We start from the raw sequence: 27,878 nt of genomic DNA on the forward strand, positions 1-27,878 counted from the left end.
GTCCTCTGTCCCACGGGGGTCTCGCTGCAGCCCTCCGAACAGCCGGCGACAGACCCGACTGTAATTTCAATATTTACCTTTGCAGGCTCCAGCGGGGGCGCTGTGGCTGCTGTCGGCTCCGAAGTAGACGGAAATACCCGATCTCCGTCGGGTCCGCTCTACTGCGCAGGCGCCGGAGACTTGCGCCTGCGCAGTAGAGCGGACCCGACGGCGATCGGGTATTTCCGCCTACTTCAGAGCCGACAGCCGTCAGAGCGCCTGCGCTGGAGCCGGGAAGGTAAATAATGACGTCACCGCTGTCCGGAGGGCTGCAGCGAGACCCCCGAGGGATGTAGGACGGCGTGGGAAACCTCATTAGGATCCTGAGGCTTCCCCCACCCGAGGTGAGTACCCCCCAGGGGACGTTTTCACGTTACAGTTCCTCTTTAAAGAAACACCAGGCCTTTTCAGTGCTGCTGAGTCGATTTTTAGTCTGGAGGTTCACTTTAAGCAGACAGAACCTCTCTCAGGACGAATGGAGTCTGAAGATCAAATATTTCAGAAAATATCGAATCTCTGGGGGGCCCCGCAGGTAGATCTATTTGTGAGACGAATCAATGCAAAGTTCCCTCTGTTTTGTTCCCTGTGCCCACAGGACAATCCATGGGAAGTGGATGCATTCTCAATCAGCTGGAGTCATCACAGGATGTATGCCTTTCCTCCCCTACATCTCATTGCAAAGGTGTTGAACAAGATATGTCGAGATCAAGCACAAATCATTCTGATTGTTCCTTTCTGGCCCAAGAGACCTTGGTTTGCTCTACTACAGCGTTTAGCTACAGACCATCTGATCCTTCCATCTCGTCAAGATCTACTGAGCCAGGGCCCAGCGTTTCATCCCATGCTGAGTCTTCTTCGGCTTTCTGCATGGAGCCTGAGTGGAAAATATTAAAGGGCAAAGGTTTCTCTAATAAATTATCAGACTCTAATTCAGAGCAGGAAAAAGGTTACACGCCAGATATATCATAAGGCATGGAAAACATATGCTGCCTGGTGTTTGAAGAATGATATGAATACAGCACACTCAAATTCTGTACTGGAATTTTTACAATGCGGTTTTCAGAAAGGTCTTAGCATCAGCACTTTAAAGGTACAGGTATCTGCTTTAAGTGTTTACCTAGAGAGATTAGCAGAAGAGTATGTGATCAGATTTTTTTTAGAGCAACAAAGTGACTTCGACCAATTGTCCAGTCAAAGATTCCATCATGGGACTTAAACACGGTTTTGCAAGCCCTATGTGAACCACCTTTTGAGCCTATTTCTAATATATCTGATAAGCTGTTGACACTAAAGACTGCCTTTTTGCTGGCAATAACTGCCAGAAGAATAGAACTTCAGGCTCTTTCAATAAATGAACCTTATTGTGTTATCAGTGACGACAGGATTACACTACGGCTAGACGTATCCTTTCTTCCGAAGGTATCCTCCAAGTTCCACAGGTCCCAGGAGATTTTTCTACCATCTTTCTGTAACAACCCATCCATTTAGAAAGAGGGTAAATTACATTGTTTAGATGTTAGAAGATGTGTGATCGAATATCTTCAGCGGTCCAAATCATGGAGAAAATCTAATGCTTTACTGGTACTGTTTGCGGGTAAATTCAGAGGCAAACAAGCTTCTAGGCCAACAATTGCCAGATGGATTAAACAGGCAATTACTTTATCCTACTTTCATCAGGGGAAGCAGCTTGTATCTACAATCAAGGCACACTCGACTAGAGCAGTCTCTACCTCATGGGCAGAGAGGGCAGGAGCTACTATTGAGCAAATATGTAAGGCAGCCACCTGGTCGAATCACAATACATTTGTCAAACATTATAAACTGGATGTATTGTCAAATTCTGATTTATGTTTTGGCAGGAAAGTGTTGCAAGCTGTAGTCCCCCCGCCCCCCCCCTCCCTAGTTTGTTCTTGTATATCATCTCAGGGTTGCTGTCCTGAGACGTTCTGGGAAAGACAAAAATTACTTACGGTAATGTATTTTCCAGAAGTCGAAAGGACAGCACCCTTACTACCCACCCGGATGTTTTCTTATTAAAATTTTGAAGCATCATTCTGTGTGGAGTCTTTTTTTTTTTTTTTTCTTTTATTTTGGAACTGGCCATTACCCCATAACAGCTTCCTGGTTAGCACATAGTCAAACTGTAATATCGCCCCCGTGAGCCATTGGGAAACATGGACATTTCCTTGAACAGCAGTTGTGCTTTCAGTTGTAACTGATATATCATTTCTAACAAAATCTCGTCAGAACTAGAAGGAATAGTAAGAAGAAACTGCTAAGCTTCAGAGAGGAACTGATGGTGAGGTAAGTATGTAATAGTCATTTGCAGGTACATCATGTGTTTAAATAATTTTACTCTGTTCAGGTTCACTTTAACTAATTAAAATATTACCTAGAGATGGCAGTTTGAAAGGTCAAACAATTTTGTGATGTGCCCATCCAGCCCGCCAATCCCGTATTTTTTTTTTTTTTCATGGTCCGATGATAGTGACATTGGTGCAGCTCTGAAAAGGTGATGGTGGGTCAGCTGAAACTCTCTAGGATGTGGGGAAGGGGTGGGGGGACAGTGTGGTTTGGTGGGTGAACCCTTATTGGTGTCCAGATTCTTGATCCCTCTGAGGAAGCGGGTAAAAGCCAGTGAAGCGGCTGTCAGACTTTCGATCACTACCCATTGATGCCTGTAATGTTCGTGATGGACCTGTTGGATTAAATCTAAAGCATTCAGCTTCTACTATTGCAAGGTGAATCTTCTTACTGTGAGCACCGAGGTAATCTTTAGAACCAGGGTACCGTGCATCAGCCCACTGAGTGCTGGCCTTCTTTGGGTCTTTCTCTCCTCTACATGTAAGTTTTGCATTGACACTTCCCCACCACCCCGACAAGCACTCTATACATAACAATTAGTGGTGCTCATCACAACCTCATGATCACAGCATAGCCATGATTCACAAGCATTTTTTCACTACCCGACATCATGATTGACATCAGTGATCGTTCTGCGATTATGGGTTTCAGTCACGGATTCGGCCATTGTTAAGCGGATTTCGCCGTGATCACGACGTCTAATCCATTACTGGGGGAAATGACATCACTGGGCCAATCAGAGGCCCCCAGCATACGCCCTAGCGAACCAAAGTGTTTAACTTTAAATTGATTTTCAAAAAAAAAAAATTTCTAATTTGAAAGTCCGTTTCAAATCCAGATCACGATCACGGCGTATCCGGATTTCGATAGTGCCGTGGCCGGATTTACTCGAATCCGTGATCAGGGGTATCCGAGAATCACTGATGGCTATGGCGCACCAAAACCTGACAAACAACCACAGCATCAGTGGTACAAGAAGGGGATGGGGAACAGTTTAATGCTTACTACTATTCAATGCATCTATAAAAGTACCAGCACAGGATGAATAAAAAGCTAACACTGCGGTTGAAGGAGGGCTACTTGGGGCCCCTCTAGCCCAAGTGCCCTGGTGCGGTTGCAACCTCTGCACCCCCTATTGATACGCCACTGCCAGGGGTGTAAATATGCATACGCTTTTGTTAACCTCATTGTTCCTGATTGCGGAACCGTTTGTTTCCCGCCATTCCGTGATTACTGAATGGGAACAGCTTTTTCCCAAACCTGATCACAGTGCCTGTGATGGATGAGAGCCTGCACCAGCGAGATGCAGGCTTTTTATCACAGAACCGAAAGTAATCAGTACTTCTGTGTATGGTTTACAGTACTCAAAAATTAAGTGTAGTGCCATCTTGTGGCCAAAAAGTAAAAATGCGCGTGCGCACACACACAAAGAAAAATGCATACCTACACATCCTTATTTCGCTTTCACCCCTACCCTATAGTTACCCCCCCCCCCCACCCCCCCAAAAAAGTAATTACTACTTCCGGGTCGCAATGTCCCACAATAGTACTCCTGCCCTGGCCCAGACATGTTCATTAGTATGCATGCCCTGGCTGGGTGGTGTGTGTCCTTGATTGCGCGCCTGTGGCCAGGCATGCTTTGGGATGTTACACTTTTATGCTCAAAGCGTGCTCAGCCACAGACACGCAATCAAGGACGCGCACCGCCGGACCAGGGCATGCTTACTAATGAAAGGCGTCTGGGCCAGGGAATGCGTACTACTGTGGAATATTGCGACCCGGAAGTAGTGCAGGGCCAGGCTACCCATAGCTATTCGTGGTGAGCATTTCGTCTATGCAGTTGAGCTACTCGCATACATCACTATTAAAAACTAAAAATCTGTGGAGTTGGAGCAGAATTTTGTAAATACAATATTGAATATACATACCTTGTATGCTGATATAAGATTATGAGCAAATGTCCCACAATGGTTAAAGGATTATATCAATCTCCAAATCCTAACTAGATAATCTGCCTCAGCATAGTAAAAAACCTGCATCCAGCATGTGGACTTATTCCAAAAATTATTGATAAAATGAAAAAAAAACATCACCTTGGACTAAAGTGTGACCGCTCCATCGTCAGGTCAGGTCTTCCCCCCACGCCCTGTGCTCATTCATGTGTTCTGCAACTCCCCGCTGCTCCAGAGGTATGTATTGACTGGGTGGTATACATTTAAATAGAGCCTGCAATCACTTTCTAATTAGGTCCCATGTGTGGCCACAACACTCACCTTTTCAAAAAATCGCTTGAGGTAATCTCACATGTTTAGCACTCTTTATAGCGATTTGCAGTAGTGATTCTGGGCATGTGCCTAGCCTAGCGCTTTTCTATGTATGCCTTTTGGGGTGTTTGGTTGTAGTGATTTTGTAGTTCTTGCAAACTTTGATCTGGAAGTGAACAGCTTTGGGCAAAAAACGCTTTGAAAAGAATCGCCCTGTTTAGCATTTTGTAGAGTCATTTTCCACTTTTCCAATACCTTACATTGAGGCATAATCTCCTCCAAAGTGCTGCAGGACCCGCATTTGCGTTTAGGAAAAAAATCACATTGCTTTGATGTGAACATGCCCATACAAACGCATTAGCCAATTGCTTTTCGAAAACTCTAGCAATTTTAAAAGCGCTCAGAAGCACTCTTGGGGCTCTATTCATAAAACATTTGCGGTAAAAAAAATCTTGGAGGGAAAACACTGCATCTGTATTTTACACTTTTGTGTGCTAATTCATATAAATGTTTACACTTGCGATAATAGGTCGGGGAATTCCGCACTAAACTGGCGGTGCTGCTGAGTTGTTACATTTGCTGGCTGAGTTGATACATTTTCTCCTGCAGAGACAGCGTTGGTATAAGGAGGCAGCCCCAGCATCCCTTTACATGTGCATTTTCTGCCTCTCCTCCTGAATCTGCACTGAATCTGTCTATTAGTCTTCCTAAACAATCTATTTAATTGCTGCAGCTTAGAAGAAGTTCCAGAAATGTTACACATGCAGGCTTTCTGATGTGAAATTTATCTGAAAACAGGTACCCAAGGGGTTAAAAAATCACAGCCTTGATATTCCGGAATGCCTTGTCTGCTCTCCTTTCACTGCAGCTGCCTGGGAGGTCTTTCTCATTCACTTGCTGTTATCTTGACTGTGTTACCAGTGGCTTATCGCCTTATCTAAACAGTCATTTGCCTGCTCTAATCTTTATGAATTAACCTTCAGTGACGTGTTGTGATAATCTCCGCACAAGGCGGTAATTTCCCGCACTGCTTGGGAATGTCAGATTTTCATGCGGAAACAGCCTTTATGAATGCCCACTTTGCTAAATGGTTGGAAAAGTCAGCTGTTTTGAGCTGAAAACTTGCGGTAAAGTTTTATGAATAGAGCCCAAGGTGTGCACCAACCCCTTACATACAAGAGGATGAGAGAAAACTCTACATTCTACTAGGAGAAGACAATTGCCGCACACTGTCTCAGCATGCCACAGGCTGAGAAAAGTTTTAAAAATGAACAGTAAACCTAAAACGGTCAACAAACTGCTAGCCCACTGTACCCCTCTTGTAGTGTGAATTAGCCCTAAGGGGGCAGCCATTGTGACCACAGGGTGGCCCAGAGCTGCGTAGATCTCCCAAAGTCTAACCATACCCCCCCCCCCCCCTCCCCTCTACCTATACCCGCGACCATAATACAGGACTATCCCTCCCTTGTAATGGGTATTAAAATGATGGCTACACAGGATATTTCATGGATTTTTTTTTCTTGCCTACCTACATGCTGGAAATATACCATGTGGTTGCTGCTGCATTTGACACTAACAATCATGTTCACATTTTACAGGTTATTAAATGCAAGGCTGCAGTGCTGTGGGAACCAAAAAATCCTATGACCATTGAAGAAATTGAAGTTGCTCCACCAAAGGCTCATGAAGTCCGCATAAAGGTTAGATACAGTCCCTAATCTAACATGAGCATATGCCTACGTTACCGTGCGACTGCTGCGGGGACCTGCATCAACGTGCGGCAGACCGGAAGTCATGGAAGCCTTTTGGCAAGCCTTATTTTTTTTTTTTTTTTATGACTGCAGAAAGTTTTAGGCGTCACACATACACGGAAGCGTATTTTAGCAATACACTTCTGCGCACGTCATCGATTCAGCCAAAGGAAATGAGCACTAGAGAGCCTCACGTCCTGCATGGCCTGCTGCTGGACAGGGATTACCGCGTATTAAATTGGTAATCCCCGAAAGCCTGTTTTTGGCAGTGCGGTTCCCAGACCGTACCGCTATCACCAATATGCAGTGTGAAACAGACCTTAGGGTTTTAAACAGCTAGTTAGCAAAGAAACAATTTATCAAATTTGGTGCATCTCTCGTAGATGTATATTCCTTATTCACCAGTAACATTTACATGATTACATGCACAGGCAGTGCATGTAAAGTTTACCAGGCTTTATGCAAACCATTTAGAGAACAGTCCTCCATTTCTTTACTCAAATGAAAACGTTTCTTCTTATTTGGAGAACTAAAGCTGTTTAGGCACTCCAGCCATAATTAACGAAAGCCAGCACTCTTCCTGCCAGCAAGTGCTTTAAAAATGTTGATAAAAGTAAAAGGAAACATGAAATGAACTTCCCCTTGTCTCATTTCTTCCATGTTCGGCATTGTTTTACTAATGCCAGCTCCACATGCTGGCCATAGCTCAGTCTGCATCATGGGGGATGCCATATTGCTTTTTTTGCAGATTCTTATTATTACATTCCCTGATTTTGACTCTCCATGTTCTGACTGGAGACAGTCTGCTTTTAGGCCCAGTGCACACCAAGCGGTTTTAGCAGCGATCCAACAACCGCATCCGCCTGTGAAAACGCTTGGCTAATGTATCTCAATGGGATGGAGCACACCAGCGGTTTGAGGTTTTTGCCCGGCTGCAAACGTGCCTCCTGCTGTACGTTTGCGGTTTGCAGAAGCGTTTCTGCCTCAATGTAAAGTATAGGAAAAACTCAAACCGCTCTGGAAAACGCTAGATCATTCAGAGCTGTTTTGCAGGAGTTTTTGTTACAGAAGCTGTTCAGTAACGGCTTTACTGTAACAATATATGAAATCTGCTACACAACAACTCTCCCAAAAACGCTAGGCATGTTTAGAAACCGTCTCTAAACATGCCTAGAATCGCTCTGAAATCTGCTTCAAAAACCGCTAGCGTTTTGAGGATCTGCTAGCGGTTTTGGTGTGCACTGGGCCTATAACAAGATCAGTTTTGGCGCAATTGTGTTTTGGGTTTTTTTAACATTGCAATGCAATCCCCTCCAAAACTGCTGCATGCATCATATTTGCGATTTCAGAAAATCGTTAACAATTTGCATTGCCATAGCGTAATTTACAGACAAACTGAAATTGCTAGTAAAACGCTCCAGTGTGAATGAGGCCTAACTGTGCAGTTAAACTGTCAACTGGCTGCAGTTTTAGTGCATAATTACATCCTTTGTTTAGACCAGCCTATTTTGGATTGTAATAAAAAAAATTAAAAAAAAAAATGAGCTGGCACTAAGGCCTCATTCGCCTTGCGTTCCCTTTGCTTTAATGTTCGTTTGGTGATTTTTGAGGGTTTTTTTTATCTCCTCCCGTCGCTTAGGTGGGCGCTGCGGTTTTTGTAAAGCACTTTTTCAGAGTGATTGCGTTTTTTTACTCCCTGATGCAAAGTGGGAAGTGGACTTTTTGATCCAGAAAATAATAAATACAATGTATTTATTCTTAAAATCTCTAATGCAATCACTGCACAAAGCAATTTTGTGAGCGGTTTTTCCTATACCTTTCATTGAGGTGGAATCGCCCCCAAAAATGGTCCGCACCGCGAACGACCCACGCTGATATGAACCTTCTTATAGACCTACATTGCACAAGCATTTGGGGGGCGATTTTAAAAATCGCATGTGGGTGAAAAAAGTCCGAAAACGCCTGCAGTGTGAATGAGCCCTAACTGCATACATCAAGTGCAGGTGTAGAAAGGAGACTACATACATCAGAATGATAAACAGATGATAGATATTATTGCAGGTGACATACAGGGGCATAGCATCAGCGGCCCAGGCCCCCATCAAAATGACTGTGGTGCCCCCAACTTTGGCAAACATTCTATTCTCCATAGTGGCCAGCTGTTCTCTCCCCCCCCCCCCCCCACCTTGTGCAGAGTAAGCGCAGGGAGCACTTATTTTATTTATCAAGTTCACACTGCATCTGGTGCCCTCTTCCTCCATGGAGCTGCATGCTCTATGCTGCCACCCTGAGGCTCCTGATGACTTGATGAAATGTATGATGAGCTTAAAGTGTAACTGAGATCTTGTAACTGGCTTTATTTATACTTACCTGGGGCTTCCTCCAGCCCCATGAGGACCATGGGCTCCCTCGTCGTCCTATCTGTTCTTGCGCTATGCCTCCCTGTAATCTGGCCAGCCGCTGCCAGTTGTGCGCTACTGGGCATGCATGGCTCGGCCATGTGCCCTCGCTGCGCTCCCGTGTTCGAGAGCATCCTGATCAGTCATATATGCTACTTTGGTGTTTGGGTAAAAAAAAAAAAAAAGCACCTTTTATTGTTGCTAGAAGTCTTTCCGTTCTGCTCTTAGGGTGCATACACACATCAGACCATAGTCTTTGGAAAATGAAAGATTACAGACCAATTTTACCCCATTCCATGTAGTATGAGAGCCATACTCTACACAGTCTGTTCTATTGAGCTGAACTCCCCATCAGATAGAAATCTTTGCAAGATGCTGCACACAAAGATTCTGTACACATTCAAAAGATCAGTATCTGCAAAAGAGCTGTTCCTGCAAAAGATCCATTCCTGCAAAATGCACTCATAGTCTATATCTGCAGATCCTCATACACACCTTGTTTAACAGACCTTCATCTGCAGATCAGATCCACCAGGATGGATTTTCAGATCTGCAGATGATTGTCTGATCTGCAGATGAATGTCTGTTAAACAAGGTGTGTATGAGGATCTGCAGATATCATAGACTATGAATGCATTTTGGAGGAACTGATCTTTTGCAGGAACAGATCTTTTGCAGATACCGATCTTTTGAATGTGTACAGAATCTTTGTGTGCAGCATCTTGCAAAGATTTCTATCTGATGGTGCGTTCAGCTCAATAGAATAGACTGTGTAGAGTATGGCTCTCATACTACATGGAAGAGGGTAAAATTGGTCTGTGATCTTTCATTTTCCAAAGACTATGGTCTGATGTGTGTATGCACCCTTAGGCCACATACACACATCAGACTATAGTCCTACCAAAAAAAACGAGATGAACTCACCTGGGGCTTCCCTCAGCCCCCTGCAGACGATCGGTGCCCTCGCAGCTCCGTTCCGATGCCTCTGCACCCGCCGGCGAACACTTCGGGTTTGGCCGTCACCTGCCGACAGGCATGGGAACGCAAGTGATTGTTCATGTTCCCAGCCTGTATATCGCCCCCTTTAGGTTCACTTTAGGCTTTAGGTTCACTTTTTTAAGTATTATTCTTCATCTTCTTATTCACTTTCTTTATCTTCTTCATCTTCTTCTGGTCTTTACCATTACATTGTCTGTTTTTTATTTCCTTGCACTGTTGGTTCAGATTATAAGCTTCCTTATCTCTGAGTGAAATTCTCTGGGACTCTGCATTCATTCTAGGCAAATTTTTTTTTTTTTTTTTTGGTTCTCTGTTGGCTTTTTCTATCTTTCGGAGGAAGATTACTAGACTTCTACGGACATCTGATGAATGTCCTGTTTGCAATGCAGCATCTGAGTGCCATCTTGAAGTTGGATTAACACTAGCCATATTGATATACCCACCATGTACATTTCTGTAAGTTATATGATGTAATTTTGCAGGACAGCGCTGCCTGAATGTTACTTATAATTCATATTTCCATTTATATAGATGGTTACTACAGGCATCTGTCGGTCTGATGATCATGTCATAGAAGGAACCTTCACAGGAATGAAAATGCCCATCATTCTAGGCCACGAAGGTGCCGGAATAGTTGAAAGTGTTGGTGAAGGAGTGACTTCAGTTAAACCAGGTAAGCTAAGCACAGCCGCTTTTAAAGGGCAGTATCACTTGCATCACAGGCCTAGGCAACAGGTCACACAGGAAAGAACAATGTTCAGTTTGCCTTGGCTTCCAGCAAAATGACTAATAGTTTGGCTGAAACCATTTTAGCAGCAACAGAAAAGCTGCATCTTCTTTAATGAGAGCTTGTGAACACCTAGTTGGCAACAGGTACAAAAGAAATTATAGTAGCTTTATCCACTATAATAAAATGGAGATTAGTGATTATTGGCTTACGGATTAGTATTGGTAATCATTACATGTAAATAATTTATTTTCTAAAACATCCACTGTTCTTTGGTGGTGGTTTTTTTTTTTTTTTTTTTTTTGTGTAATAAAAAAAAAACGCGGCCCATGTTTTTATATAAATGTTGATTGAAATATATCCTAATTTGCAATGCTCAAAAAATGTGTATTGCAGAAAAAAAAAATCTGTCTTATTGTTTTTATATATTTATTTTATTACACAAATTATGTGTTTAACTACTTGGTGTGAAAACGGCGGCATCCCCAGGACGGCTTCCATTTTGTTCAAGAAGCAGGGTTAATCGATTATTAGGTTAGGCTAAGTATTAATAAAAATGTGCTTTATTGCTCAATGATGAGTTTAGACTGTAAACTAAATATGTTGCTAAATAAATGTGAATGCCGGGTGTAGGGATAAGTAAAAGGTGGATTGTTAGTTTCCCTCACCAGTTTTCTCCCTTTCTGGCACCAATCACGTCTTTTTTTCCATCTTTCTTTCAGGCTGGAGGCATGGATTGAATGCAGGCAGGGTTTTTTTCATTATTGGGTTGGAAACCTGTGTAGTTAGTATTTTGGCTACAAGATGGCCACAGCGCGCACAGAGCCGAGGCTGAAACACGCAGAGTGGTTACTTTGTAACCACCATAGCGTGTTTGAAGGCCCGGATGACGTCGGCGGAAGAAAGGGCGTGACTGAGTGACGGCGGTGCGCCTAAATAGGCGGAGGACGCCGTCTCTCGCACACTAGAAGCCAACGACGCGCTCCACGCGGACGGACCCACGCGGCAACCATCACAGGGACCCAAGGCGTGCTATCTTGCCCCATCTGAGGCCCCCAGCATCTATGGGCGAAACTGCTGTTAGGGCAGCAAACCTGGAACATCCCTAAGCGCACCCACGCTTTCATTCACATCCATGCCTGCCACCAACATGTCTCCACTCACGCAAGTATAGCCTGCATTGCTTACCTGTCTTGCTCCTCGCATGCTTTCTGGCTTGGCTCTGAGCTTGCAAGCTTCATGATGTGCTGATGGACTGTTTTGCACGTTTGCTTTATGCATAGAAGTGCTGTTGTCTGGATGTTTGCAGCTATCAGATGTGTGCAGTAAAGGACAATAAATGGTGTCAGTTTTATCCTGTCAGGCCTGGTGCACACCAAAAACCGCTAGCAGATCCGCAAAATGCTAGCAGATTTTGAAACGCTTTTTTCTTCTTTTTCTGCAGCGTTTCAGCTAGCGTTTTGCGGTTTTGTGTAGCGTTTTTGGTGTAGTAGATTTCATGTATTGTTACAGTAAAGCTGTTACTGAACAGCTACTGTAACAAAAAACGCCTTGCAAACCGCTCTGAAGTGCCGTTTTTCAGAACGGTTTGCGGTTTTCCTATACTTAACATTGAGGCAGAAACGCCTCCGCAATCCAAAATCTGCAGCAGCCCGGGAGTATGCGTTTCTGCAAAACGCCTCCCGCTCTGGTGTGCACCAGCCCATTGAAATACATTACCCAAGCGTATCCGCACCCGCAAGCAGGGCCGGTTCTAGACAGGCACATATAAGGGGGCAGCCAGAAATTTGCAGGGGGCCTAAAAAACCCCTGCGCCGCGCTATGCGCGGCGCGCCAAAAAATGGGCGTGGTCATGCAGCAGACCGTGGGTGTGGTCATGGGTGGGGCCAAATATACATGACTTTAGCAGTGGTGTTAAAGGTCTGCTGGGATAGTTTGAGCTCTGCTGTAGTGCATCCCCCAAAAATATATGTGATCTGACAGCATTTCACCAAAAATACACTGCCAAGTTGCTGATGTATGGCACCCTTAAAGGAAACCAAAGATGATTGATACTGTTTTATACATACCCAGGTCTTCCTCCAGCCCCATGCACACAGATCGCTCCCACGCCGCCGTCCTCTGCTGCCTGCTGCTGCGGTATTGGGTCCCGTTAGTTCAGCCAGTCTGCGCAAGAGGAACTGCGCTCTTTACGTATCTCTCCAGCGACCACCGAAGAGATACGTAGAGGGCGCACTTCCCTTGGGTAGACTGGCAGAACTAACGGGACCCAATACCGCAGCAGCAGGCAGCAAAGGACGGCGTCGTGGGAGTGATCTGTGCGCATGGGGCTGGAGGAAGCCCCAGGTATGTATACAACACTGTCAATCATCTCTGGTACACTTTAAGACATTCTTAATAGGAGACCAGCAGCAGCTACAAATGATTAAATTAGGATACACAAAGCTTAAGAAGCTAGGACAGGCAGTGAAAGGGTTAAAAGAAAATGCAGGCTGAAGTGAGCAGAGCAGATAGAAGAGCAGAGGGCAGGTCAGTCAGTGAGACTGAATAGTGAAAAGAAGGGGGGTGAGCCATTACACAGAGTATATCTGACCTCTGTGCAGATTGTTCCTGCTCCCTGAGCTGCAGATAGGAATCAGTTATTAATAAGAGTATCCCCCTGCCCACCAATCATCACAGTGATGTGGGCACAGGGTCCTCAGGTCAGTGTGGGAGGTCAGGGGACTCGTACATTATACACAACATAGCGCCGTCCATCAGCAGCACACAGGCAGTCTGACAGGCTGTGTCCTGTGTATGCAGAGAGCTGGGCGGCTGGGACTGGAGACATAAATCACTTGCCTTTTCCTCTCATGTCTCCCCAGCGCGCCCATCCTTCTCATTCAGATACAGAGATACTTGTGGCTGGCTGGCCGAGATCACATGGGGCGGGCAGCCAGTGAGAGAGCAGAGTGTCTCACTCCTCTCTCACTGGCTGCCTGGCCCCATGTGATACCCGACCAGGCTACTGAGTGTCTCTATCTCCGCCCTCTACACACAGCACAGCGGAGATAGAGGAAATGTGTCTGCGTTCCATGGACCAGGAAGCAGCAGCATATTTGAGGGGGCAAGAAGTCTATTTGAGGGGGCTCTGCCCCCTCTTGCCCCCCCCTAAAGCCGGCCCTGCCCGCAAGCGGATCGCAAACCGCACCAGAACCGCTCTGGTGTGCACTAGGCCTCAGTGCCTGCCAGCCCTTTTTTTTTTGTGAAAAAAGTATTTTTGTTCTTATATATTTTGTTACACAAATTATGTGCTTAACTACTTGGTGTGAACACGGCGGCATCCCTAGGACGGCTTCCTATAGGGTTGTTGTTATTGTTATTATTATTTAGTATTTATATAGCACCGACATCTTACGCAGCGCTGTACAGAGAATATAGTCTTGTCACGAACTGTCCCTCAGAGGAGCTCACAATCTAATCCCTACCATAGTCCTATGTCGTGTAGTGTATGTAGCACAGTCTAGGGCCAGGAAGCACACACAGACACGGGGAGAACATACAAACTCCTTGCAGATGTTGACCTGGTCGGATTGGAACCGGGGACCCAGTGCTGCAAGGCGAGAGCGCTAACCACTACGCCACCGTGCTGCAGGAGATCGCGTATGCCGATGCAAACGCATCTCCGCTTGAAAGGTGGAGCTCCACTCTGCCTTCAGTTTCAGCTGTACAGCACTGTGATCTAAGGCAGCGCTGTACTGGGGATTCGAACTGGGGAATCAGCACTGAAAGGTGAGCGTGCTAACCACTGTGCCACCATGCTGCCCAAGCATACCTGAATTGGAACGAAACAATCTTTACTAACCTGGTGTTACTTCCAGTCTCCTGTAGCCTTGTAGGTTTCATATTTGTGTTCCACTTTGGTAGTGTTTTTAACCTTTCAGTAGCCACATAATGTAAAACGTTATGTGGCTGCAGGACCAATTTTTTATTTTTTTTCTGCCGCGGGTGTGCAGGCTGGGAAGGGACACTTGGGAATAGGAAGAAAAAGCGCATATGGCTAATGGACTGAAAGGGCACGCCATAGGCTCAAATGCAAAATATTGGCTATTGGAAGCTAAAGAAGAAATTAGGTCACCCGTTAAATAGCAGTTGCCGGGACTGTGTAATCAATTTTTCGTTTACAAAATAAGTGTTGTAACAAATATCGTTTAGAAATTCATTTTGACTATCGGTTTAACTTATTTAAAATTATTTTTTTTAGGAGTACAATACATAAATACATGTTTTGAAGCTTATTAGCTTACAAATATATTGCTTTTTGAATTAGCCTAGTTTTTTGAATTACAATGTGTAAACTAGTTTTCACGTTACAAAATTGTTTTTTACATTACCGTTGTTTTAAGATTTTCTTTTTTTGATGGGTACGTTATCGTAATGCTTTTTTATACTATTAGAAATATATATCTTTTTATATTCCTGTTATTTGCCGCAAAGTATGTAGATTTTTAGGGTTAAGCACCAGCAGGGAGGGGGGGGGGGGCTTAGGGTTAGGCACTAGCAGGGGGGACTTAGGGTTAGGCACCACCAGGGGGTCTTAGCCTTGGTCACCACTGGGGGAAGTCTTAGGGTTAGGCACCACTGGGGGGGGGGGGCTCAGGGTTAGGCACAAACAGGGGGCTCTTGGGGTTAGCCAACACCCCAAGGTGTCTAAGGGTTAGGAATAGGTACAGGGAGGCGTGCATGAAAAAGGGCACCAGGAAAAAAAGGCCTGGCTGGATAAACGAAATGGCGTCGGTGGATAACGAAATCTTAACTATAAACATTGTTGTAAAACTTGGTTTACAATAAAAGCAGTTTTAAAAACAGTCGGGAAATAATAACGAAGGGATATTAATGTTAAAAATAGTTATGTAATTTAACAATACAGCATAACCCAACCCTACTCTCACACAGAACCCTGCCCTGGTGGTGCCTAACCATAACCACCCCCCCCCCCCCACACTGGTGTTGCCTAAAACTAACCGCCGCAAGGGTGGTGCCTAACCCTAACCACCCCCTTGTTGGTACCTAACCCTAACCAACCCCCCCACTGGTGTTACCTGAAACTAACCGCCGCAAGGGTGGTGCCTAACGCTAACCACTCCCCTGGTGGTGCCTAACCCATACCACTCCCTCTCTGCAGAAACACCCTTTTACACATAGAAACGATAATCTTTAACCTAAAATATGTACATACAAGCGAAACAATATGACAAACACTATAATGTTGCAAGCTTCTAAATGATTACATACTACTTTAATGTTCTAATGTGGTTAACAATATTTATCGGGAGCCCTTTTTCTGTTTTTTTTTTTTTTTTCCGCCGTATTAACGATAATTGCATGAGTCTATGGTGGCGCCCTTTTCGTCCACTAACCGCCGGCGCCCTTTTTTTCCTTCCACTACAGGGAGGGTTCTGTGTGAGTACGGTTAGGTTTAGCTGTAGTAAAATGACAGTAATATTTACTATTTTTTTACTATAGCTATTATGAATGTGCTTTTTTTCCCATTGTTTTAAACAATATTTTCAGATTTTATTACATGAAGAAATGCTAAAGGTTATAGACAATATTATACAGTTATTACGATTATACATATAATATTGTTTTCAGTGTTATAAACAATAATACTTGTTTGACGTATGCGGCACACTTACCCAGCAGAGTGGCACAGGCAGGTGTTCTAGTTACCTGTTCTTGATACTGGACCAGCTTCCTCTCTTCCTCCACCCACAGCATTAACTCTTCCATTACCCCTCTTCCACCATCAGCTGGTGCTGCATCGCTGACACTATCTGAGCACCAATTGCATAAAATAACGTTATCAGAAGTCAGAAGAGGATGCTGCGAGTGCAGCGCTGTGCATGGATGAAAAGGGTAAGCTGGTCCAGTGTCCGAAACAGGCAACTATAAAAAAAATTCAGTGTGCGCCATGCTGCATAAACTCGTTGGGCAGAACGAGTTCTGCTGGCTGAGGTAAGTGCGCTTCTTCAAGCTAAATAATTTGTTTGAAGATGCTAACAGGTTAAATAACTGTCTGTGTTATGCATACATATATTTTACTAACAGACAGTGCAAAATAAACTTTTTAGTGGCAATAAATAACCGAAAATCTCATAGAACTCTTTAATGGTTCAATAAAACTATTTTTTTTTTTGATTTGAATATTGATTTAGTGAGGTAGAGCTTTAAATCACCGGTTTGCTGAACTGAATATTTGAGGTTTGTACAGTCCTGAGTATTCTTGTAGGTGATATGTTTTTCACCAGCAGAAAGCCAGAGAATAAAAACTAGTATTACTAACTAGTACTTTTCACATAATTTTCAGTACTTGTTCAGTTGCAAACTGCAAAAAAATGTTGTTTTATCGAGGAGATAAAAATGATCAACTAGGAGAAAGTGACTTGAGTTGGGGCCTTTGGGAGAGAACGGTCTTTCCCAAAGTAGCTGATCTTAGCTGCGCGGATCGTTTTGTCGCCCATGCAGCATCGCCGATTTGGGCGTCTTTAGGCTTCATCCTGCACCGAAGTTGCACTCGCCCATAAATAATGTACCTGTCTTTCTTACAGATGTAAACCAGTGTTTATTTTTTGTTTAATCTTTTCTGTATAGGTGACAAAGTTATACCTTTATTCAATCCTCAGTGTGGAGACTGCAGTAGCTGCAAAGATCCAAATTCCAACTTGTGCCTGAAGTCTGAGTAAGAGTTTTTTCTTTTTTCTTTTCTTTCTTTTTTTTAATATAGATTCATGTATAGATTGCAGACTGTACTTTGTGGCATCTCAACTCATAGGATATGTATGCAAAAAGAATAATGCTGTATTGCAGTGCATAAAATATTGTACCATCTTGCAAATCAATGATATACAGTAGCACCCTGACATTGAACTAGATGTACGAACGGTAGACTATACAATTTTATGAAGACTAGGAATATAAGAGCAGAAGCACTATAAAGTTGCTGCTGTGCGGGGGGGGGGGGGGGGAGCGGATGGCTCCTTTTATGCTTCTTACACAGTGACAAGGTAGTGCAACAATGTGAGCATTGTTAGAGTAACACATGATACACAAGTAGTGTAACTTGCGTTGTCCTAGCAACACTTGTTGATCCATGCCACTGTGATGGTAAACTTACTGTTTAGTCCCTGTGGAAAGCAACTTTACTGTACTTTTGCGCATATGCCTCATTGTAACAGGGCAGGGCAGTCAGTAAGACTGGGAAGGTGAGATAAGCAAGTTGCTGGTATGCAGTCACTGGAGATATTGTTGTTCTATAAGGAGAAAGGGAGCACAGTGGGACTGAGCAGCAGGTGATCTTCTTGAGAGTGAATCAGACCCTGCAGATGGGTATTCAGGGGTTGCTCCTGCCAGGACACATGTGACCACACTTGTGGCAGGTTACTCAACAAAGTGGGAGGTGGCAAGGTTGCCAAACCATGCCTTAAAATACTGCCAGATTTTGGTCTAGTCCATCTCCACATGGGTGATTCTCAGCATTTCTTTCTTCACAAATCCATTCTATGGAATGGATCTAAACAATGACGCAGGACAGTCTCCCTACTCTACATGTTTGTACACTATTTTGACAGTTATACTAAGCCACTGCCATTCAATAAGTGCTTTTTAAAATGAGAAATAACCTAAGAATCCGCTGTGAGGAGATGGACTAGTCCAAAACCTGTCAGATTTTTACAAACTACTGGAAGTGACAATAAATTATTGAAAAAATAATTTGTGATTTACTCTGGGACAAATGTACATTTTTATAAGTATGCATACACAATACAGGTTTTACTTTTTTTGTGATAGTGGTCCTTTTAACTTAATGAAGGGCTAGTACTGTACAATATTTCACTCTACATCACCAGTTGATTGTGGCCACATGTGCGTAACAAGTGGGCATATGGCTGTAGGCACAATGGAAAAGACCAACTGGACAACGAGGGACCTCAAAGATTATGGAAGGCTGGATGAAGTCCCAGGTAAATAAAAGTCTACTGTTTTTGCTGCAATTCAGGTGTGTTTTAAAGTGATGGTTGCTTCCATTCTTCTCCTTGCCAAAATTCCATTGTCAGATAATATTCTCTAATCAATACTTTTAACTGATTTGGTAAATCAAGCCCTCAGCAGAACATAAAATAAATACTATGACAGCTTGTCATCAGGGCTGCTACTGAGTAAAGTATCCCCTATTACACTTGGTATCGTCCATCTAACAAGGCTCCTAACAGCCAGAATATTTCAATATCTCACAGGGCAGCATTTGTGTGACAAAAAGTGTTTATGCTGGTTTTTGATATGTTCATACCAAATATTGAGCCTGAAGAAATTTGGCAAAATTTAATTGGATCACAAATGAATTATCTAAAACAACCCCATATTAGAAAGTTTGCAGAAATCTACTGATCTGTTTCAATAATATGTGTTTTTGTAGCAGTTTTCTTTCATGTTTACTACTTGTTTGAATTTTATAAGTTAGCAGCATTGTATTTTTTATTTAATGCAATAAATAATTGTAAAGCATTATATTTGCAGCATTGGAGGTAAAACTTGCTTGATGTCTGAGTAAAGTATCCCCTATTACACTTGGTATCGTCCATCTAACAAGGCTCCTAACAGCCAGAATATTTCAATATCTCACAGGGCAGCATTTGTGTGACAAAAAGTGTTTATGCTGGTTTTTGATATGTTCATACCAAATATTGAGCCTGAAGAAATTTGGCAAAATTTAATTGGATCACAAATGAATTATCTAAAACAACCCCATATTAGAAAGTTTGCAGAAATCTACTGATCTGTTTCAATAATATGTGTTTTTGTAGCAGTTTTCTTTCATGTTTACTACTTGTTTGAATTTTATAAGTTAGCAGCATTGTATTTTTTATTTAATGCAATAAATAATTGTAAAGCATTATATTTGCAGCATTGGAGGTAAAACTTGCTTGATGTCTGACAACACCAGCAGATTCTCCTGCAAGGGTCAAGTGATTTACCATTTTGCTTGCACAAGCACCTTCTCGGAATACACTGTGGTGGAAGACGCATGCGTGGTTAAGATAGATGATGATGCACCAATGGATAAAGTGTGTGTAATTGGTTGTGGATTCACCACAGGTTATGGCTCTGCTGTTCATGTGGCCAAAGTAAGTAATTACAGATAGTCCCCAGTTAACCAAGGAGATGGGGATTGTTGTAGGTTTGTTTTTAACCTGAATCTATTACTAAGTCGAAACATTGTACCTCTTCTATGCCTCCTGTGCCTCCAGTATACCCCTTGTGTCGCCTCTGTTCCCCTGTGCTTGCAGTGTCCCTCTCTGTGCCACAACTACCCACCCACTGTCACCTCTGTCCCTGTTTCCTCAGCAAAATGTAATTTTACCAAGCTTTTTTTTTTTTTTTTTTTTTTTTTTTTCAGAGTTCTTTAAAATTGTTTTTCAAACTACAAGGTCTTTTTGACAAAACCTTTTTTCACTTGTTCCCACAAAAACAAATTTAATATTTTTGGGCTGTTCGTATTGGTGGGTTCATTTTTTTAATTGAGGTGTTTATTTATAAGTCAGGGACTTTCACATTCTATCGCTTCTCATAGTACTAGTGCAGCAAATATTCCTTCTTCTCCCATGACTGGTGCCTTTTGAATGCAAAATTAACTGAAACAGTAGCAGGAAAAAAGGGCGCTGGCGGCTAGTGAACGAAAAGACTCTAATGCAATTATCATTAATACGGCAAAAAAAAAGGGCACCACAATAAATATTGTTTACATTAGATCATTAAAGTTTTTGAAGTATGTTATCATTTTAGAAGCTTGCAACATTATAGTTTTTATCATATTTTGTTTTGTATGTACAGATTTTATGCAGGGATGAGTAGAAACTACGCCAGTGCGAATTTACGCATTGCAGTTCGCATCTACGCATCGTAGTTTGTAGGTGAAGTTTCAAAACTACGCTTACGAATTTACGTGTGTACTAGGTGTAGTCAACGTGTATTGCGTAGTGAACTATGAATGCGTTACTCGCATCTAATTTTCCACGTGCGATTGTATGCTTACAAATGTACGCATTGTAAAGGGGAATGTACGCATAGACTTCCCTGTATAAGCATTTAAAAGGGAATTGATGCATAAAATTTTCTGCATGCGGGCATAAGCATGCACTACGCGTAATTGCGTATTTTAACGCGTAGTCTACGAAATGCATACAAGGCGAATATTAGATTTTGAAGCCGTAGTTTGGCGAAGCGTAATTGCGTAAAACTACGCGTATTTCCAGCGTAGCAAAGTTGGCTGACTACGACCATCCCTAATTTTCATGTTCTCAAAGATATTATCATTACTATGTGTAAAAGGGTGTTTCTGCAAAAGGAGTGGTTAGGGTTAGGCACCACCTGGGCAGCGGTTAGTTTTAGGCAACACTAGGGGGGCGGTTGGGGTTAGGCACCACCGGGGGGTGGTTGGGGTTAGGCGACACCAGGGGAGTGGTTAATTTTAGGCACCACCAGGGGTGGGCTCTGTGTGAGAGTAGGGTTAGGTTAAGCTGTATTGTTGAATCACATAATGATTTTTAACGTTAATGTATTTTCTTTATTATTCCCCATCTGTTTTTACAATGGTATTTATTGTTAACTAAGTTTGACAACTGTGTTTATCGTTATCAGATTTTGTTATCCACCAGCACCATTTCATTATCCAGCCCGGTCCTTTTTTCTCGGCGCCCTTTGTTCATGCACGCCCATGCAGGTTGTGCAGGGAAGCACTGGCAAAAGTTCTATATTTAGCTGTAGTTTGGTGCAGCAAGCCACTCCTCACATTTTTCTCTTCTTTTACTCAAATCCATACAGCCTTGTTCTAATGCTGGTGAAGTGTTCTTGTGATGTCAGGAGAAGGTTGTAAGGACACGGGGAGAGTGTGAGGTGGTAGTGAGGACACATTTATGTCTGCTTTGTCATTATGGTCTTGCGTATGCAATTCTATTTTAACTCTCAATTTTTGGTTACAGGTCACACCTGGATCCACATGTGCTGTGTTTGGCTTAGGTGGCATAGGCTTGTCTGTAATAATCGGATGCAGAGTTGCTGGTGCAGCACGAATTTTTGCAATTGATGTGAATACTGATAAATTTTCTAAAGCCAAAGAATTAGGTGCTACTGAGTGTATCAACCCAAAGGACTGTAAAGAGCCCATCCATGAAGTGATAGCAAAGATGACTGGTGGAGGAGTTAACTATTCTTTTGAATGCATTGGAAACACTGATGTCATGGTCAGTACCTCAGCAAATTAAAACTTGCATATTGACTTGGGTAAAGGGTACATACTGTATGTCTCCCTATACTCCTTCTTCTCATGGGAGAATAGCAGATATCGGGTGTGTTCACTAAGGCATACACTGAAAAAGGCATATGGTAATTTGCGCACCTGGCTAAGCCACTAACAGAATATCAGTATTACCAATATTTCGGTGTTCGGTGCTGGCTAATGCCAATAGTTAGAATATCAATGATTTTACAGATAATCTACTATCACTTTATCTAACCCTCCCTCTTCCAACTCCTAACGCTACCTTACTGACTACCTACTCCTAACACTAGAAGCAGAAATGAGTGGAAACCCCAGGAGCGCGACAGGGCGTGGGCGGCCTTGCCCAACTCCCAAAGTTACTTGGAGCCATAGTGGAAGATCCAGAAGGTGGAGGTAAACGTTGAGGGACCAATCAGGCCGAGGGGGCTGGAGGAAGCTCCAGGAATATATGAATTTTTACTTTTGATTAATGCCCGGTTTACCTTAAGTCCTGAATAACAAAAATACTCATTACGGGTGAATATACTGGATATACTAAGATGGTACTAGCAGAAGTGACAATTTGCTAGCCCCTTAGCAGCCCTTGCTAACTGTACCTGATATCAATCAAAATTTAGAAGATGGGTCATACCTGGGCTTCATTTAATGTCCCCATAAACTGTGGCCTTTCGGTTTTGCCGGCCTCCCCACTTTCTTGGAGATATACCTCCCTGTTGACTGCTGAAGGGGCATGCTCTGTCAATTCTGACTGCCTTCTTATGGGTGCTGCTCTTCGGCTGTGTGCAGGGGCCATGAACACCATCATCCTTGGCCTACATGGTTACGAATGTTTCTGCTCTTCAAATGCCCAGAATGCTCTTGGACCCAGCTGCCGTTCAAGCACTTTGATATGGTGATGGGATAGGGCGCATAGAATGGACAAAGCATGTGCCTCATGCTTTTACTGGGTGCAGTCAGAGCTTTAAACAGCAGGCATAGATGCAACACTGAAGAAAAGCCCCAGGTATGGCCACCACGTACATTTTTAACTGAGTTCTGGTACTGAGTTTTGGCACTTAAGAAAACTAAAAACCTTTTTTTTCAGGCCCCTTGTACACTTACCGCATTGCGCCATTTCCACCTAGTGCACTTCATCGCTCTGGCCATTAAATATAATGGAACATGACACACTTCCTGTGATGCGAAGGAAGTGTTCCAGCTGGTACAGAAACTGCAGTGCATTATGGAGCGCACGCCGTGGACCACTTAAAGCAATAAAAGACAATAGTAACGTGAACATGTCAAATTCTTGTCGTGTTTGCGGTGCGCATACGCAGGTGCAGATTTTCAGGTTGCCTCCAATTTTCCTGTCAATGCAGTCTGCCCCAAATACTAAAGTGTGTGTAATGGTGCAGTGCAATAGCCATTTTGCCAAACACAATTCACATCACACCAAGTGTAAAAGTATTCTCAATGATCTCCACCCTAGGAGAGTCTTATTAAATGAAAACCTCAGCTGTACTTGTGAACCTAAGACAATGGCATTTCTAGGCAGAATACAATGCAATAAGTATTTTACAGAATAAACCTTCAGCATACGTTTTCCAATATTTTCATTTAATCCCCACAGGTTTCAGCATTTGTGTCCTCCAATTTGGGCTCAGGCACTACAGTTATTATTGGGATAGCTCCTTCGGGTTCCAAAATCGCATTTGATCCGATGCTGCTTCTAACTGGACGCACCTTGAAAGGGGCTCTCTTTGGAGGTAGGCCAAGATTAAATTGTGTCCATAGTAAGAAACCCATGCAAAGATTTGTATTCATTTATTTATTTGTTCTCAAAGATAAAGAACTGTTCTCACAAAACATTACTTAAGAACCTTAGAAATTTGAGCTAGACCAAGGCCTCAACTCACTAGGGGCAGTTCAATAAAATAATTTAGGTCCGTAAAATGCCACATTCAGTATATTACATGGTTTTTTTTTCCAAATACACATATTTTCTGCATGCGGTAGAAGTTCAGTAATATGCCCAAAAAATCATGCTTGAATTCACTAAGCCCTGCTCAGTAAGTCTTACCAGCTGTGGAGCAGATCAGGCAGAAAGGTGATGCATGATCTTTGGGCAATACATTTGGTCAATCGCTAAGTCACTTACCTTATACGGTAGGAAGCCATATACCCTAACGCTACCTAAAAGGACTGTATGTATGGCCAGCAGGGCCATTTCTGATGTAGTTGGTGTCCCAGCCTCCAGGAACAAGAACCTGTGACACCCCACACACACACACCCCACACACACACACACCCACACACACACACACACACACACACACACACACACACCCCACACCCCACACACACCCACACCCACACCCACACACACACCCACACACACACACCCCACACACACACACCCCACACACACACACCCCACACACACCACACACACACACACCACACACACACACACACACACACACACACACACACACACACACACACACACACACACACACACACACACACACACACACACACACACACACACCCCACACACACACACACACACACACCACACACACACACACACCACACACACACACACCCCACACACACACACACACCACACACACACACTTTCTGGAGAGGGAAGAGAATACATGCGATAGCAGCAGCCATGGATGACAATGGAAAGCTGCAAGTCATAACAGAGGCATTGCCAAACCTGGAATATATTGTGCTGTGATTGCCATTAAACAGAAATAAATTCATGCAGAGGGTACAGTATTGCACACTGTACACCCTGTGACATCCAGCCCCATGATCCCGTCTAGCTTACACCAGTACCATCGGTATTAATTGTCTATAGGCAGCACTGAAGGCACACTGGCTCACCCACTAATCCTTGTGTTTCCTTCCCTTGTGTTTCCTCCCCACTACCCTCTAGATTGTAAGCCCGCAAGGGCAGGGACCTCCTCCTAGTGTTTCTCATACTGCTTTTATTTGAACATATGTACATGTACCAACTACATATCAACTATGTATGTATCTGTATTTATTCTATTCAATGTCATGACTGTATAGTGTCTTGTATTTCTTATGTATATTTGTTCCCCATTATTTTTGTGCTATGTACAGTGCTACGGAAGATGTTGGCACTATATAAATAAAAAATAATAATGATAATGGCTTGTAAGACTGTGAGCGAGCTGACGTTAAAAGACCGGTTTCTGGGTCGTCAGGTAATAATTCGACAACGTGTGCCAATCCTGTCTAATTTTGCACTATTACCATTTGGGAAATAGTCGCATCCGATGGTTTGAAATACGGTGAACAAACTGACGCAAAAGATTGGTCGCACCGACGACAATGTGACTTATGCGCTGTCACCCTCCAATTCTTGTTCCATTTGCCGCAGCTTATCATTCAGCCTCAGACCCAGAGGGAATCCTGAAGGCATTCAGTACTGCAAGCAAAGTACTTTTTGGATTGGTGGGTGAGTCCACACACAGTCCAATTTCAATTGTATATACAATTGATATAATCTGTGATCTCGTATAGAGACCAGGTCGCTGCCACCAATCCAGTCTAACTCTAGCTAAATCCTGTAGGAAAAATGGTTAATACACAACATTACTAGAGATAGCAAAAATAACAATATTAATATCAAAACGATTATGGTAACTTCACCCAGGAAATGTGAACCTTTTGCAGAGATTTTCCGAACAGCACTTAGACAAACAATTTTTAATCGTTTATTTAAAGAAATAATGCAGAACTAAATATAGAAATATATAAAAACAAATTGATACAGTAATAATAAGAATTCAATGTGAAAATAAATGCTTATAGTCTGAGCAGTTACCGTATGTCCCCTTCGATAATAACTCCAACCAAATATATATATATATATATATATATATATATATATATATATAATTTTTTATTTTTTTTATTTTTTTTTATATTATGTTGTATGGATGGCTGGGAGAGAGCCCAGCCATCCATACAACATCTAGGATTGGCTTTATCCATGGACTTTTAATTGGAATATATATTCCAATTAAAAGTCCATGGATAAAGCCAATCCTAGATGTTGTATGGATGGCTGGGCTCTCTCCCAGCTTGAGTGTCCAGCCAGTTTTTTTAACCCTTTCTCTGCTAGAGGGTGTGTATGATAACAAGAGATGTTTCCCCACCCTCAGCAATCTGACCTCAGGCTGAAGGCTGGCCCCTTATTATGTGAGGGACCAAATTGGGTAGTTGCTCCAATTCTGTCATAACTCGGTGGATATCTGACATATGATATAAAAACCCACATTTTCTATTCTGTCATCATGCTCTAAACCAATCGATATCAAACTCGCTTGAGGTGACACCTTCTCTGTCTAGGGAATCGATATCTCAGGCTGTGGAGCAGCTATTCGATCGATTAACATCTCAGGTGTGCTGCGCTTGTCATATTACACACAGTGAATAGTGGACGACTGCGCCCCAGCGGTTCCGCAATATCCATCGAATTATGGAATCATTTTGCATTATATATCAAAGTTTAACTAAGGGTCATTAATTGCTTCTAGCGTACAGGTCTGTCGAATGTCTCTCCTGACTTTTTTATAGATTTATGACCAAATGGTGTTTTGGCTTAGCTGATATCTGCTTTGAAGTAGGAACCAGTGACTCTGTCATCATGGTTTATACACCCCCTCGCTAGGACAGAATAAACACCACACCATTTCCTCTGTGTGGATGGCTTGGACATGCAGACCATTTTCTTATCCATATCTTATTAAAACCTTTTGTAGTAGGTTTTTGAGCCATGCGCATGGCTCTGGTTTAGCTGTTTGTAGTTCTACTAAGTGGGGACAAAGAATGTGGAGTGGATATGTCTTTTGTGGGTTTATGGCTTCTCTCAGGAAGCACAAACACATCCCCCAGGGCAGAGGTCTGGGCTGAAATGAGCACTGTTTTCTAAAAGCTCAGGCTAATGGATTAAAGAGGCTCTCAAGTTCATATATTGTGCATATTTTTGTATGATTGTGCAGATAGCACATTTCTGCCAGTGAACCAGATCGTCACACACCCCAGGTCTTTACCTGGACAGCCTGTTTAAGACCCTGACTGGCATGTGAGAGAGCAGGGCCTGGGCAGGTGAGATGGAAGTGAGCGGGGGGGGGGGGGGGGATTTGCCTCTGTGCAAATACCTCCAGTGAATTGATGGTGATCTATGGTGTTACATTTGGTGGCATGCAGTTGAGTTCTCCCTGAGAAGGCAGCTTCATCTTGGGGATGGTTTTAGTGGCTGCATTCCAATATGGTTTTAAGCCTCCGGATCTCTTACCCAATAATGTTATCTGTATTTGTTTTATATGGTTAAGATTATGTTGTAAGCTATTTTGATAAAGAATGGCTGCTTTGGCCTTAATATTTCCAAACTGGGCAGAAAGTACTTCACTGGGATTCCCATAGTTACACACATGCACATGATGCACCATGTCTTGAAGTCTATTTTAATAGCCCTGCTTTTGAGAATTTACTTGGATTTTATGGCATCATAGTTCTCTGTATCCCTGCCAAGGGTGAGTGCTTCGTCAAGATGGCTCATTTTATCTTACAGAAATCCAATGGCACTTTATGATAAGCTGCACCCAATTAAGCTCCACCCATTCAACCATATCTACTTTATAACTATGAAAAGTAGAGCATTTTCTTAAAGCAAACCTGAACTGAACATAAACTTATGAGATACTTGTATGTGTAGTAGTAAGGCTAAATCTATCTTTCTAGTCTCACATTCTTAGTTTGAATTTAAAAGCTGCAACAATAATGTGACGTGTGAGCAGCAACCATGTCAGTGTGGCCTAAAATCTGGTACATTCAGCTTCCACAGACAGAAATGACTTTTGAATTTTTCTGCACTATCCTGTGTGAGGAATTTTTTTTTTTTTTTAGCATGATACAATGTTTAGCTTATGTTTACTTTTCAGAAGGGCTGCTGCTACACTCAGTAGTTAGTCCCACTGTCACATACATATA

The 27,878-nt window shown here is 42.9% G+C and overlaps 1 protein-coding gene across 1 annotated transcript in view; it reads left to right on the forward strand.

Annotated features, from left to right (window-relative positions):
* Nucleotides 1-27,878, forward strand: part of LOC137504061 (alcohol dehydrogenase 1-like) — a 53,729-nt gene that overhangs the window by 15,414 nt on the left and 10,437 nt on the right. Inside the window, exons 2-7 of the mRNA XM_068231995.1 lie at nucleotides 6,266-6,367; nucleotides 10,348-10,489; nucleotides 17,177-17,264; nucleotides 19,488-19,707; nucleotides 21,562-21,822; nucleotides 23,470-23,605. Coding sequence (XP_068088096.1) covers nucleotides 6,266-6,367; nucleotides 10,348-10,489; nucleotides 17,177-17,264; nucleotides 19,488-19,707; nucleotides 21,562-21,822; nucleotides 23,470-23,605 — 949 coding nt within the window. The remainder of the gene's footprint in view (nucleotides 1-6,265; nucleotides 6,368-10,347; nucleotides 10,490-17,176; nucleotides 17,265-19,487; nucleotides 19,708-21,561; nucleotides 21,823-23,469; nucleotides 23,606-27,878) is intronic.

The sequence above is a fragment of the Hyperolius riggenbachi genome, chromosome 1 (genome assembly GCF_040937935.1).
Source record: "Hyperolius riggenbachi isolate aHypRig1 chromosome 1, aHypRig1.pri, whole genome shotgun sequence".
NCBI classification, from domain to species: domain Eukaryota; kingdom Metazoa; phylum Chordata; class Amphibia; order Anura; family Hyperoliidae; genus Hyperolius; species Hyperolius riggenbachi.